This window comes from Equus asinus, chromosome 2 (assembly GCF_041296235.1).
Source record: "Equus asinus isolate D_3611 breed Donkey chromosome 2, EquAss-T2T_v2, whole genome shotgun sequence".
NCBI classification, from domain to species: Eukaryota; Metazoa; Chordata; class Mammalia; order Perissodactyla; family Equidae; genus Equus; species Equus asinus.
The window spans coordinates 132,525,603-132,539,540 of record NC_091791.1 but is presented as its reverse complement, the minus strand read 5'-3'; the positions used below and the strand labels follow the sequence as shown (position 1 = coordinate 132,539,540).

The following is a 13,938-nucleotide window of genomic DNA, read 5'->3' as shown; positions in this document are numbered from 1 at the left end:
CCCTCTCAGCTCTCCTTTCTTCCCTCTCCTCTCCCTTCTTCCCCATTTTTCTCTGTCCCCACTCCCATCTCCCTCTCCTCCCACAAGGGTACCTCCAGGGCCCTGTTGTGAACATTAGTGATTTACTGAAAACAGACACTGGGCTTTGTAGACCCCAGACAGCCTGTGGGTGGGTGAGTGGTCTCCTGTTTATTCTCGTTCTTCACTCAGAGTTGTCCATGTGGAAACTAGTCCAGTTGCTCATGGACTTGGCTTCCCTGCCGGCTGAGATGTGGGGCCGAGGGTCAATCTTGTCCAGCCCTGTGTCTCCCGTAACATGCATTCGTGCCCTTTCAGACCACTGAGAAGGTCCCACTGCCTTCCTGGGTCTTTATGGCTCCAGCTACCACAAAATAGGAAACCAACATTTATTGAGTGCCTACTGTATACCAGTCATGGTGTAGGCATTTTTTATATGCACGATCTCACTTCATCACCACAAATCACGTAATAGATGGTGTTTTCCCCATTTCGTACCTGTGGGAAAAAATAAAGGCTCAGAGAGGTTAAACCACTTTGCCAAAGTCCCATAGCTGATGCCCGGTGGCGTGTCCAGACCCCACAGCTGATTTGGAAGCTGTGCTTCCTCCAGGACTCTTCCGCATCTCCCGGTGGGAGTGGATGCTGGGGGAGAAGAGGAAACCTGTGGCTCATCCCTTGTCCTTGAGGAGGTTACAGCTGCGTTTAGGAGCGGGAACAGACCTCCATTAACAGCTCAAGGCAGCATATGCTTGAGGCCCAGCCACGAGGACTGGTAGATTTCAGAGGGTGGAGCCGGCCCCACGGGGCTGTGAATAAATAAATAACTCTTCTAGCCCCTTGGATGCTGGAACACAGGAGCAGTGAGCTCAGTGTTGCTCTGTGGAAAGGCAGCCCCTTGGTTTTTTGAAAGGCCGATGCCATGTGGGTCTGTTGCTTTTTTCTAAGAGTACAAGGTGGGGCAGAGGTGATAGAGTAGGAAGACTTGGGTGGGTTTGGACTTTTTCCCACATGCAGCACCGTGTGTTGCAAAAAAAGTCAGTCTGGTTGAGTTGTGGGATTTCTGAGGCAGCTCGCTGAGTTTCCTGAAACCTGGGGAGAGGGCTGGATCGGAATTTCCAGGTGCCTGAGCCTCTGAGAGCAGCGATGGTGATGTCCGGGCCGCCGCCAGCCCCTCCTGTGTGGGAGGGCTAGCCTCCGCTTCCTGGGTCTTTGAGCAGCTGGGGGAGGGCCTTCCCTGCCCCCTCATTTTCCTGGGGGCATAGTTGACAGGGTGGGTTGGTGTAGGGTCAGTGTACCCTCGCTGGGAGCTCAGCAGCCCTGTGGGTCAGGGCTTGGCTAGGAGCATCAACCATTGGGTTGTGGACAAGACCTCGAGATCATCCGCTCATCCATCCGCTGCACGGATGCAGACTCGGGCCCCGGGTGGGGAAGTCCGGGCAGGGATATGGGGTTTGGCCTCCTCCCGGGCCTTGGAGGCTCAGCGCAGCGTTTTCTTCCCACTATGCTGAGCTGCCCCGTCTGGATGCAAGCGTTCAGGAATTTGGCTGTCCAGGCCGAGAGTCTTTTGTAAAGTCTCACAACTGTGTCTCTCCTTACAGGTTCTCCAAACCTATCCCCAAATCCGATGTCCCCAGCACACAATAACTTGGGTGAGTACCTCCTTGTCCATCTGACTGTCACCCCCTCTAGCTGCAGCCCTGACCCGTGGCTGGTGTGGGGAGCGGGCCCTAAGGGTGAGGCTCTAGCCCCCATCCCCCACCACAAGCCCAGGTTTCTGGTTACACTGGTTCTTGGGTCACCCACAGAATGAGGAAACCTGAGAACAGTGGTGGCAGGAAAGACAACCATACGCTGGGTTTGTATTTCCCCTGGGTGGCGGTTAGACGTGAGTGAATGAAAATCCCCCGAACTTCGTGCTCAGGCGATGAGGGTCTGTGGTCAGCCAAGCGTACGTGTGTGGTTTGATGCTGAGCCACCAGCAGCCATGCAGACTCCAGCCCCCCGACTTTCGTAGACTTGTTTCAGATGCACTTATTTGGATTTTATTTGAGCATTTCATCTTACAATGGTGTCTTTTTTATTTAAAACAGCAACATATAAGGAATTATTTTAAAAGGCACAATTGCCCATAATCTCCCCACCCTAATACAGCTGTTTCTATCTCATCACAGTCCTTCTGATGTGTGTGGATCAGGCATATATATTCGTGCCTTTCAGTTGAGATCAAAGTGCATATCTGTTGTTTCATTCGTTCTTATCTTTATATTATTTTGTAAACACATTCTCATATTTAGAGGCCTCCTTTATCATCTCGTGTTCTCTCATGATACCGTGGAGCAGCTGGACCGGCATTTCCACAACCTTCTCTCAGTTGTTGGACTTCTAGGTCATTTTTCTGAGGTTCGCTTTTCTAATCCGGGAGCGTCCTTCAACTCCGGGCCGGGGCCTTCTGGAGGGCTCCAAACAAATGAAACATCTGTTCAGTTTTTATTGTGGGGAATTTTTTATGTGTTGGTTTTAGAAAAATGTGACTTTGGTTTTGTTTTGACCTTTATTGCTAGGGAATAACTGGTGGCTTAGGAAAAGAAAGAGTTAATCCCCAAGCTTGGTGAGTCAGAGTGCATTGGCCTGGCTTCTGTTCCCAGTTGTTCCCAGTCCTTGACTGATAGCATCAGATGAAGAAAGTCATCATTTGGAACGTGGGGAGGTGCTTGAAAACCCTTTAATACAGGCTGACAAGTGGGCGGTGTGAAATGTGACTTTGCGGGATGTGTTTGAACATCTTTGTAAAATAATATCGCTGGGAGCGATGGGCCTTGCAGAAGAAGCTCAGATTCCTGATGTGAAAGGACCGATTGAGTTATTAGAAACAAACTCTGAAGGCCGGAAGCTATGTTAACACTTGAGAAATTAAAGGCCAGGACTGTGAACTTGACTCTGGGCTTTCAGCTTTTGGCTGGTTGAGGTTTAATGTCTGCTCCGTTTTACCCCACTGCGGCCAAGGAAGCGCCTTCTGTCGACAGACTGGGGAGCAGGCATTTGCCTTGGACGCCCGCTGCCTGTCTCAGTGGTTCAGACTGAAAGTTGTCCTGGGTGCGGCTTCGTGTGAGTCGCCCTCTAGGTTGTGTGGACCCAGGATGGCGGGATGGTTCTTGAACTTAGGCTCAAGGCAGGGTGCCCTGTTGATGCCCAGTTCCTCAGGCCCCTTGTCTGCAGGTGGAGAATTCCTAGGTCAGTTCTTCCAAAGGAAGGAACAGCCCCCCAGCCCAGCGGGCAGAGCGGCTGCCACTCTGCTGGGAAGATCTGAATGGGAGGACGAGTCAGCTGACGAGTCAGGGTTAGGACTCATGGTGAGACATGGGCGCTGACAGGCGTGGCTTCCTCTCTGCTTGGCGAGCCCTCAAACCCCCCACTTTACCCATTCAAAACTCTCGGCTTCATCCTGACCCATAAAATCTCCTACCCTCCTGGCATCATAGCCGGAAGCGGGTGAGACGATAGTGAGGATGATGGCAGAGATTTCTCGAGAACTTCTTACTGTCACTCGGAGTGCTTCATGCGCCCGAGCCTAGTCTTCACAACAGCTCTCTACGGTGGTCTTGTCATTTTTCATTTCACAGATTAGGAAACGAAGGAACAGACTGGTTAACTAACTCCTCCCAGGTCACACAACTAGTAAATGCGAGAAGCTGACTTTGAACTCAGGCCTTCAGGATCCAGAGCATGTGCCCCCGTCTGTAGCAGGACCCCACCCTGCTGGCCCCCCGGGGTCAGCTCTCCCCTCTCTCCCTCAGAAGAACAAGGCTCAAGATGGGCACTTACAAACTTGTAGTTGGGGACAGATGTCAGGTTGAGGACCCTGGTGTCCCGTGTGGTCCCTGGATGGGAGCCCTGCCTGCCTGCTTGTCTCTTCCTCACTCATCCATTGCCTAGGTGCTTCCTGCCCAGTCATTGTCTGCCAGTCCAGGTCGGGGGGAGTCAGAGAGGAACCCTGCCGTCCAGGTGCTGATGGCCTTGTTGGGATGAGCAAGGCAGGAGTGCACAATTATAAAGGGAGAAGTCAGTGCAGATGCATTACTGGAGGGTTCAAAGGAGGGAACGATGGCATTCCAGAGGGGACACTTGTTTGCCAGTGGCTCCACTTGTTAGCTCAGTCAGTCAGCCTTGGCTGAGTTCCAAGTATGTACCAATGCTGGGGGTCCAGAGCTGGGGAGGATGCTCGGGCATTCACAGTCTGGCGTGGTTGGCTGGAGGTGTGTGTGTCCCCCTGTGGTACATTGTGCCAGGTGCCAAGGGAAAAGCACAGAGGAGGGAGGAACTGTATATGCTAAGGAAGAAAGTGCCAGATGGGGTGGGAAGACCTCGGAGTTGTGGTGACATGTGTGAGATGGACCTTGAGCGTGAGGTGGGACATGTGAGGCGCACACGGAAGGAAGGACATTGCAGATGAAGGAACGGCATGAAAGAGCAGAGTGAGCTCTGGCGGCATGGTTGGTTGGCATGGCGGGGGCACAGCGGAGAAGATGGGGCTCGGGGGGCACTGAGAAAAGAGCCCTGAATACCAGGCTCATTTAGCCTCTTCTTGCCTACAGAGCAGTCGGTGGTGGGTTCTGAGTTAGAGGGGTTATCTGATGACAGCTTCATAAAGATTAATCTGGCCACTGTGTGGAATTTAAATTCGAAAAGAAATAACTGGAGACCAAAACCCCCACTTTGGCAGCTGTTGCACTGAAGGATGCCAAGATGAATGCTTTAGAGAAATGGCAGCGGGGTTAGGAGGGGGCATTGGAGAGAGAGTCGTGGGCCTGAGTCAGCAGGATTTATTGACCCTCTTTACCTGGGAAGATGGTGAGGCCTCTTAACTCAGGCAGGACACCCAGGGAGACGGGCTGAGTTTGGGTCAGAGGACAAGGGTGAGTTGCCTGTGCTTAACTGTGTCCAGGAAGCAGCTGGACAGTCAGGAGAGAGGCTGGATCTGGAGGTGCAGATTTGGAAGTCATTAGCACGTGTGACAGCCTTTTCCAAAGTGGGGCCAGGGAGACAGGATTTTGTCATCAAGTGAGTTTGGAAAGCCTGTACTGAATCTGGGGTCCCCAGGGCACTCACATAGTAAAGCCTCTGATAAGTCCTGCAAGAAGGAGGCCTGTTTGATCCAGCGTTTCCCCACAGATCTGACCACTGTTGGAACACTTCTCTTATAATCCCATTGACCTTTCATAGATCTCACTCTGGAAACACTGACAAAGTGCAATGAATTCAGCAAAGAGGGAGACCCAGCTCAAGAAGGAAAGAGGGCCAAAGACAGATTGATGGCCCCCTTGGGAGAGAGGCTGAGGGTCAGATGGAGGATGGGGCTGTAGCAGCCAGAGAGGAGGGAGGTGCTGAAGGACGGCAGTGGGCAGGTCCCGCAGAGTAGCAAAATGAGATGTAATAAGAGGCCATTGAGTTTGACATTGAGAGTTCACGGGCATCCTTTGGAGAGCAGTTGTGGGCTGGAGTCAGTGAGCAATGGGCTGAAGGGCCAGTAGAAGGTGCGGAACTGGAGGCAGCATGCAGCAGCGGCAGCCTCTGCCTTTCTTCTTGATGGCCAGTGTGTCCCAAATGGTAGGATGAGGACAGGCACACAGTGAGTTCTTTCTAGAGAAAGATGGAGACATCTCAGGACATCTGATTATGTCTTAGAGAGAAATTATTCTACATAAAGCAAGCATAGGACAGCTGGCTCCTTCTTCATTTTCTCCCAATCCTAGGCAAGGCTGACCCTGCTGTCACAGTAGAGCCACTTCTGGGGGCCTCTGGGGAGCCCCAGGGTGTGATTGAGGGCCAGCTCAGCTCCTCACCAGGGGCAGCTCTCAGGAGACCTGGGGGCTTAGTTTAGCAGGGAAGGGAAGTGAGCAGGTGAGGTTCCTGTTATTACGCCTCGTTCTGGATGAGTCACCTGGAATTTCCTAAGCATTTAAGTCAGAAGGACAGGCTGACGGAGGGGGAGGTGGAGAGAGAGGAAAAGATAGCGAGCTGGATCCTGCCGGTGAGTAAGTTGTTTTCTGCTTTGAAGTGAGACATTTCGGGAGGGGCCTTGGCCTGGAAACAGGGTACCAGGGATGCCCTGGGGTAGCAGCTGAGCTGGAGTTGAAGGAGGTGATGGTTTCCTGGAGGGCCTCTGCAGAGGGAGCCTTCCTCTCCTGCCAGGAGAGAGGGGCCAGAGTGGCAGGGTGGAGGGAAGACCCCTGGCCCCTGAGAGAGGACAGGGGTCAGGTTGCAGGCCCAGCTCAGTTCCAGGTGTCTTCATGCTGCTGAACGGGCCTTTCCTGAGGCCACCTCGGGCTCTCACCTTCTGTAAGCTTGGGAAATCACGGGTGGGTGTCTTAATGACAGGAAGTCAGCTGCTGGCTGTACCCTCAACTCCCGAGGGTCCGGCTCTCAGACTTGGGCCACTCTTCTTGGCCTCACTAACCCGGTCCAAGGCTGGAAGAGCTGGGCTGCTTTCTGTGTACAACTTGGCTTATTGTTACAGGCCATAGGGAGATAGGTGGGAGTTGGTGCCCCGGATGCTGGGACACAGCCGGCCTGGGCCTGCTGGAACAACCCTCAGGTCACAGGTGGCCCAGACACAGGGGCCGATTCTGCACGGAGGCGGTGAGGGGCTGTTTCACAGCACGTGCCCTGGGCCTTAAACGCTGGGTCTGCAGCGATGAGGAGGCGGCAGGCCAGGCAGAGGGAGCAGCAAGGACGGACACAGGGCAGCGTGAAGGCACACGGGGACCGGAGCGTGGAGTCTCCTGGACTGAGGTCAGGCTGCCTCCTGCAGGTGAGGAGACCCAGACGAAGCCAGTCCATCCACCTTTGACCTTGAGCCTCGCAGCGCCAGCGCTCCTGGCCTTTCCCGGTCCCTGCTCTCGGTTTATAGTAGAAAGTTAATTTCCCCTCTGCCTCCCCGCTCTCCTTTACCGGATTTGGCTCTCTCGCACATGTTTTTAATAGGCATCCCTTAATCCAAGGGTTGCCTTCTGGGTTTCATTCTGTTTTCTTTTCCTTAAACAAAACAGAAAGTCTATGCCAGCTTGGAATAGGGCTCAAAACTGAAGCCAGCCAATGCGTTAGGCTGGCAGGGGGCCAGTCATGAATTAAGTGCCCCATGCCACTCGAGAAGTCTGGCCGACACCACACTGGTGGGGGCAGGGGGCCCAGAATGGCAGGAGCTGGAGGTTCCTGCGTCTCCGACACCTCTGCTCCAGGAAGAGAGATTAGCACAGACTCAGCAGTCTGGCCCCGAGCAGGGCTGCTTGAAGGGAAGGTCTTGGACACGCGCCACCGTCTGCCACTCCAGGTGTGCGGAGTCCTTGGCCTGGAGACACAAAACCACTCTCCATTGGGACAAGTCACCTTCCTGCTACAGAATCATCATCCCAGAGGGGCCTTTGGATGGCTTGTCTTCAGGTCCTTTTCAAGAAGCAAGCTTGTGTAAAATTGCTTCTGCATTTGTTGGGGAACTCGTGAAACCAAGGCTGGCTGGTGGGCTTGATTGATGTGGGGGATGGGTCGCCACCTGATGGATTTCTTTTAAGATTTAGTGCCAGGACAAGCGTTGTTTCCTCTGCAGAACTAGTAAGCATTGTGTGTCCACCAACCAGAACCATGTAGCATATTATGCTCCCTTTTTTCCTTGTCTGCTAGGAGGCTCAGTGCCAAGCTGAGTGCTCTTTCAGTAGCTATAATCTCATGGTTATCCTGTGTATAGCCTTCTCCTTTCCAGTGTCCTGACTTTTTGTTTCTCTTGTACTTAACCATGGCATGGATAAGTCTTTTGGTGGGAAAGAAATGAGGGCGTATATGCAATTTAAAAATAAAGTGCCATTCAAAGCAGAACCCAGAGGTGGTAGCCATGCTTTCTGGCCTGCAGCTCCTCTTGCAGACATGCCTTGAGGAAGGAGCAGGGGGCGATGGGAAGGAGAGAGGTAAAGGCAGCGTTCGTTTTTAATTGTTTGCAGAGAAGAGTAAATGCGTGGCTGGGGTGCTGCTCCCGTTCATCCAAACAGCACTCTCTGACATGGCAGCCTTCAGATTTTGCCTTGGCCTGGCTCCACTGCTCCCCCGAACTAGCATCTTCTTAATTATGTGTCAGGCTGCTGCATCCAGTGTTTTCCACAACACTGTCCAGCGTGTGTCTGCAAGTGGCAGGGATGTTTGGATAAAGGCTCAGATCTGCTTGGGAGGGCCTCCTGGGCTAGGACCCCAAGCGCCTCTCTGATTCTGAGATGCCTTGCAGCCCACACTTCCCCAGAGCATGGTTCCGGCGCCATGTTACCCAAGGGGTGGCCTGCCGGCCTTTCTTCTTTTGATGGGTGGGCTGTGTCAGTGTTCCCGAGAGCCTAGCTTGCTCTCTTCTGTCTGGACTCAGCCCAGCGGGGGCTGGACAAGGCTTTATCGTTTGGGGATGAGAACACTGTTCTGTTCTGCACTTTCCTGGGGAAGCCAGGGCCAGCCCAGAACAGCCACAGCTGCCTCTTCTGGCTGACCCTTGCCAGAAGCACAGTGACCTAGATGGTCTGCCCTAGATGTTTTCTACTTCACTGCAGTCACTGCTCAGACTGGGAAACTGAGGCCAGAGAGGGTGGTCATGTCCCCAAGGTCACACAGCCAGGTCAGCAGAGCCTGCCCCTGGGCAGTGGTGGCCAATGGCCCTGACGTGTTGGGTGACCACGTCGAGTGCTTAGATGGCACTTGGATTTCTTTTTTTTTTTTCTTTCAAGATTCTCAAAGCAACATAGCTCACATTTTACTGACCACATTGTTTAGAATACAGCTTATCTCACTGGAATGTCAAAGCATTGAGCAAAGCCAGAGCCGGGTGTGGCTGATGTGGCTCAGCTACCCTCAGGGGCACAGGCTGCAGGCCATAGTGACTCCTGCCGATCACTACCCACTTCCCCAGTAAGTAGCTTAGATCCCCTGTCTTCGCTCCTCTTCCCTTGCTTCACCCTGGGGAGAGAGGAAAGGGCCAGGGAGGCTTTGCCGCTCTTGTGATGGACGTCAGGACAGGAACGGGATGTTCTCAGGTTCATAGAATCAGCATTGTTGTAATTGTTGTTACCGCCTTTTATGGAGTGCTTGATGCCTGCCCTGCACTTCACGTGAGTCAACTCAGTTCATCCACAGACAGCGCCTGGTGGTCAAAAAGATTCTCCATTGGTGGCTGGGGGTGTGCTCACACTCACACAGCTCATCCGTGTCTGAGCAGAGAGTGAATTCCGGTCCCTCTGGCTTGCAAGCTGGTGCTCCATGACCTGGTTAAATGTCTAGGGCCGTGGTTCTCACCTGGGGGCTGTTTTGCCCCCCAGAAGACACCTGGCAACGCCTGCAGACATTTCTTATCATCACAGCTTGGGAGGGTGAGACTGACGTGTGCTCCTGGCATCGAGTGGGTAGAGGCTGGGGATGCTTTGCTGGCTGTCCTGTAATGTACAGATCCTCCTCCCCCGAACAAAGAGTTACTTGACCCAAAATATTGATAATGCCAAGGTCGCGGAACCCGATAGAGGTGTCCCGACCCCCGCTGACAACACCTTCAGGGCGTGTGTGGAGTGTGGGCATGTTGCGGTCTGCAGCTCCTCCCGTGTGTCTAGGTTCTCTTTACCCTCAGGAGGGGTCATGGGTGTAAACCCCAGGAGGAGGTCAGAGCTGCTGTGCCCTCCCCGGGGCACCTGGGCCCCTCCCAGAACAGCTTCGGAATTTTCTCTCTTGGCCTTTACACACTTGCGAAGGTCTGGTGAGCAGAGGTTCGTGGCGGCTCTCGCTGTGGGAAGGTGCCTGGCAGCGGCGAGCAGGGCTCTCGGGCTGGTGCTGAGTCTCGGCATGGTGGGCCCTGCCTGTTGCCCTCACCAGTGCCCACCAAGATGCACCCTGAGGAACCAGGCAGCTCCAAAGAGCGAGTGGTCCCAGCTGGAGGTCCGAGAGGGAGGAAGGAGAAAGAGCAGGAGACCCTCTGATTCTCCATCGAGTGGGTGGGGTTCACGTGGGCAGCATGGGATGTGGTGGGACTTAGTGCTCCCGGCCCAGGCGCGGAGGGTAGGCTGGAGTGTGCGGGTCCTGTTAGAGGGCTGTGGCACTGAGGCAGGTGGGGAATGACGAGGGCTGGCCCGGGGCTAAGAGGACGGGCCGCTGAGGCGTGCGAGATGATGCGGAGATGGGCAGGAGGAGAGCAGGGGCGCCTGGGCGGGTGTCAACCCGGGATGGCTGGGGAGTCACGGGGAAGGAGATGTGGGGTCACCTGAGGGGGAACCTCTGTTTCAGGGGTCCCCAACTCTTCTGAGAAAGAGAACCAACCCCTCCCAAGATGGCAGTTTTGCTTCGAGGAGCCCTTGGTTGAGGAAGCACGCTGACAGCTAGGATAAACTCAGAGTTTCCTTTAGGGGAGTTATCCCTTAGCCACTTGACAGACAGGCGGCTTCTGGGTACATTCGGCAGGTAGTTTCTGTACTGAGCCATGGACCCGCTTCTCTCCGCGCCTGGCGCCTGGGGCCCGTGTGCTTGCAGACACCCAGCCCGGCGCGGAAGCCCGCAGCAGCGCCAGCCTGTCATTTTACGGGCTTGGACGCTGCTGCCCGCCAGGCTAGGAGTCCGTCCAAGACCCGGGAGAGCCAAGAGCTGGAAGCCCTTTTGGGGACAGAGATCAGCACAGGTTACTTCAGGGCCTGTCCAGTCGGGTTGCCCAGGTGCCGGTTGGTGCCTGGCCCTCTTTGGGTTTGGCCCAGCACTTCCCTGAGGACTGCTTCAACCTGAGGCCAGGCCAGGTGGGCAGTGCCTTTAGGAGCTAAACCCAAATGAAAAGTGGCAAGGCTGGTGGCCCGCTTATCCACAAACCTGAGTATTTTGTCCCATTGGATCCTGCAGATTTTATACAATAAAAGGCATGAGGGCGGGGGGATTATAAGACCCCCCCTGAGAGGTGGGGAAACAGTCTTCTGGAGCATCCAGGGGACCCCATCAAGGAGCTGGGGACCTGGGGGGCCCCTGACCCAGCGGCCTGGCCTGTCTCTGCAGACCTGCAGCCCGTCACCTACTGCGAGCCGGCCTTCTGGTGCTCCATCTCCTACTATGAGCTGAACCAGCGCGTCGGGGAGACATTCCACGCCTCGCAGCCCTCCATGACGGTGGATGGCTTCACCGACCCCTCCAACTCGGAGCGCTTCTGCCTAGGGCTGCTGTCCAACGTCAACAGGAACGCGGCCGTGGAGCTCACGCGGAGGCACATCGGTGAGGGGCGCCCGCCTTTCCACGCTCCCCCGACTCCAGCCCCACTCACACGGTGCTGCGCCTCCTGCTGGAAATCGGGGAGAGGACCCATCCCTACCCCCAAGTTCTGATTGCATTTTTAGGGGGCCAGACATGTAGAGTTCAGGTTGCTTGGTCATTCCCGCTCAAAGACATACGTCGTCTCTGAAAATTTGAAAACCACGGAGGGAAACCCTTCACTTAAGGGGGGGCCAGAAAGGGAAGTCTATGAGAAAGCAGCGTATGTAGTTCTCCTAATAAAAATGCCTTAAATTACTGACTGGTGGATAAGCTGGTAGCCAGTCTTAGAGAAGTCATCTTTTCTTTGTTAATTTCCTATATGATTATTCTAGGAAACTTGGAAAAGGTAGAAAGCGAAGAATTGCCCACTGCAGGAACACCACTGCTGCTGACCTTCTGCCTCCTAACACCAGGAGTGCAGCGAAAGACGGCTTTCTTAGTTTAGGGAAGATGGAGCTGTGGGCTGTGTCACTTGGTTTGCTCATAAAATCATCATGCTAAGGATATTCATAATTGTGTGATCCAGAATCACATAGAACGGCTGTATAGATGGTGTAGTGGGGTATTCTCAGATGTCATGCGGAGCCGCCAGGGTTGGCCGAGGGGCTCCAGGGCAAGCTCAGGAGCTGGGCAGGGCCACAGGGGTTCTGGCCCACGTGAACCACAGCGCCTCTGCTCTTGCTGTGTTGTATCTTGGGCGTTCACAGATTTCATTTGAAGAGAGGATTTTGTAATTAAGCAAAGTTTGGAAGCCATGGGTCTGAGCCGAAGTGCTCATTTTCCAGGGGACAACCTGATGCCCAGGGAGGGACAGAGCCCTGCAGAGGCCACACAACAGTCAGTGACAAACAGCCCCCTGCCTCCGAGCCTGCGTCCTTCCCAAACAGCCTCTCCATTTGTTTTACTTTAAAAAAGATGCTGATCCTGATGGCAAACACAGGTGTTTACTTATTCTCTTCATACTTTTCTATGTTAGAAAATCTATATTTCAGAAATTACCCAAAGAGAACAAACGTTTCTGTTCTTTTCACCTGGGTCTTCCCATCTCCACCTCTGCCTCCCGTTCTTGACCGACATAAGGCAGCGGCCCCTCCTTGTGGCCCCCCGAGTCTGCCAGCACCCTGTGTGTCTGTGAGACCAATGCCTGCAGCACCAACCCAAGAAGAAATGGGGAGTGGAGTGGGTGGGGGGTGGGACGGTAGCGGGCCGAGGGGCAGGGGAGCACACTTTCCATTCCACTTGACGTCGCGCCCGGAAAATCGGGCCCTGTGTTCTGACACTCTGGGCCTCTTCCCCAGGAGCGGGAACAGCGACCTTCCCGTGCAGAAGGGAACATCCCCTGGCTGGGCAGAGAGCTCATTGTCAGAGTGTTTACGTAACTGCTTGAATTGCAGAGCCACTTTAAAAATAATTTCTGTCCATCTGGAGGGGATTTAGAGATGACGGAAAAGTAAATGAAATAGACCTGTGGAATGTTTTAGAAAGACGCACTCAGGGGAGGAAGGTGCAGGGGGTGGCACTGAGCCGTTCCTGCAGTGCAGGGCTCCTGGGTGTCTGCTGCCTTGGGAGGAGCCTGCCCATTTACAGAATGAGTTTCTGCATCTTGGAGTGGGAAGGGGCCTAGTGGTCGTGGTGACAGCTGACACCTAGAAGGCACTTACTGTGTGTCTCACAACAACCCCGTGAGGGGCTTATTGTTATTACCCCCACCCTGCAGACGAAGAAACTGAGGCCCGTGGCTAGTCAGTGGCAGAGGCTACCATGGAGACTGAACCCATGCTCTTTTCTCTTGTCCTCTGCCCCCTCCGGCTTCAGGAACCCAGCCTCGCCCATTGTTTCCCCTGCGCGCATTTAGGCTTGGGCTCTGGGTCCCATTCCCTGGTGAAGGTGGCAAAGAGCCAGTCACAGGGAACCCCGGCTGCAGCTCTGCCCCTTTGCTAGCCTCAGCTAGCCCAGAGCCCCAGCGCAGGCTGACCGGCTTCTCTCTAGGGCGGGGCGTGCGGCTGTACTACATCGGAGGGGAGGTCTTCGCAGAGTGCCTCAGCGACAGCGCTATCTTCGTCCAGTCTCCCAACTGTAACCAGCGCTATGGCTGGCACCCGGCCACCGTCTGCAAGATCCCCCCAGGTAAGACCACTTACCCACCCAGCTGCCCTGCGGTCCTCTCCCCGCAGCACATGCCCAGGATGCTGGAGAGGTTTCCTCTTTCTTACCTTTTCTCTTCTTCCGTGTTTGCGTTGCCAACCTGGAGGAGCAAACCTGGAGGGTTTTCTCTGTGCCTTACTGTCTTACTGTGCTCTCCCTGAACCTCCAGGGAGCTGACGCAGCATCGGATGGATCTGCCTTTCACCCATGGGTACCACTCATTGCCCTGTGCACACCCACGTCCATCCTTCCTCCCTCCCTCCCCTCCCGCCCCCAGCAGACCTTAGAGGCCAGCTGAGTATACAAGTCAAAGGCACAAATGGTTTTAATACGAGGGAGGGGTGCCAAGCACCGAGCAAGCGGCACAGATAAGATGCTGTTAGATCCAGGGGGAGAAACACGTGTAATGGTCAGGGTGGATCATGGAAGGCTTTGTGGAGGAGAAGGCATTCAGGCCTTGAAGGAAGGGTCGGCATTAGG

General features: G+C 54.5%; 1 protein-coding gene across 5 annotated transcripts in view; it reads left to right on the top strand.

Annotated features, from left to right (window-relative positions):
- The window catches only part of SMAD3 (SMAD family member 3), a 124,696-nt gene that overhangs the window by 101,382 nt on the left and 9,376 nt on the right, over nucleotides 1–13,938 (top strand). For all 5 annotated transcript variants that reach the window (XM_070499390.1, XM_044764662.2, XM_044764663.2 and 2 more), the window contains 3 exons: nucleotides 1,620–1,670; nucleotides 11,062–11,274; nucleotides 13,303–13,440. In XM_070499390.1, the coding sequence (XP_070355491.1) occupies nucleotides 1,620–1,670; nucleotides 11,062–11,274; nucleotides 13,303–13,440 (402 nt within the window). The remainder of the gene's footprint in view (nucleotides 1–1,619; nucleotides 1,671–11,061; nucleotides 11,275–13,302; nucleotides 13,441–13,938) is intronic.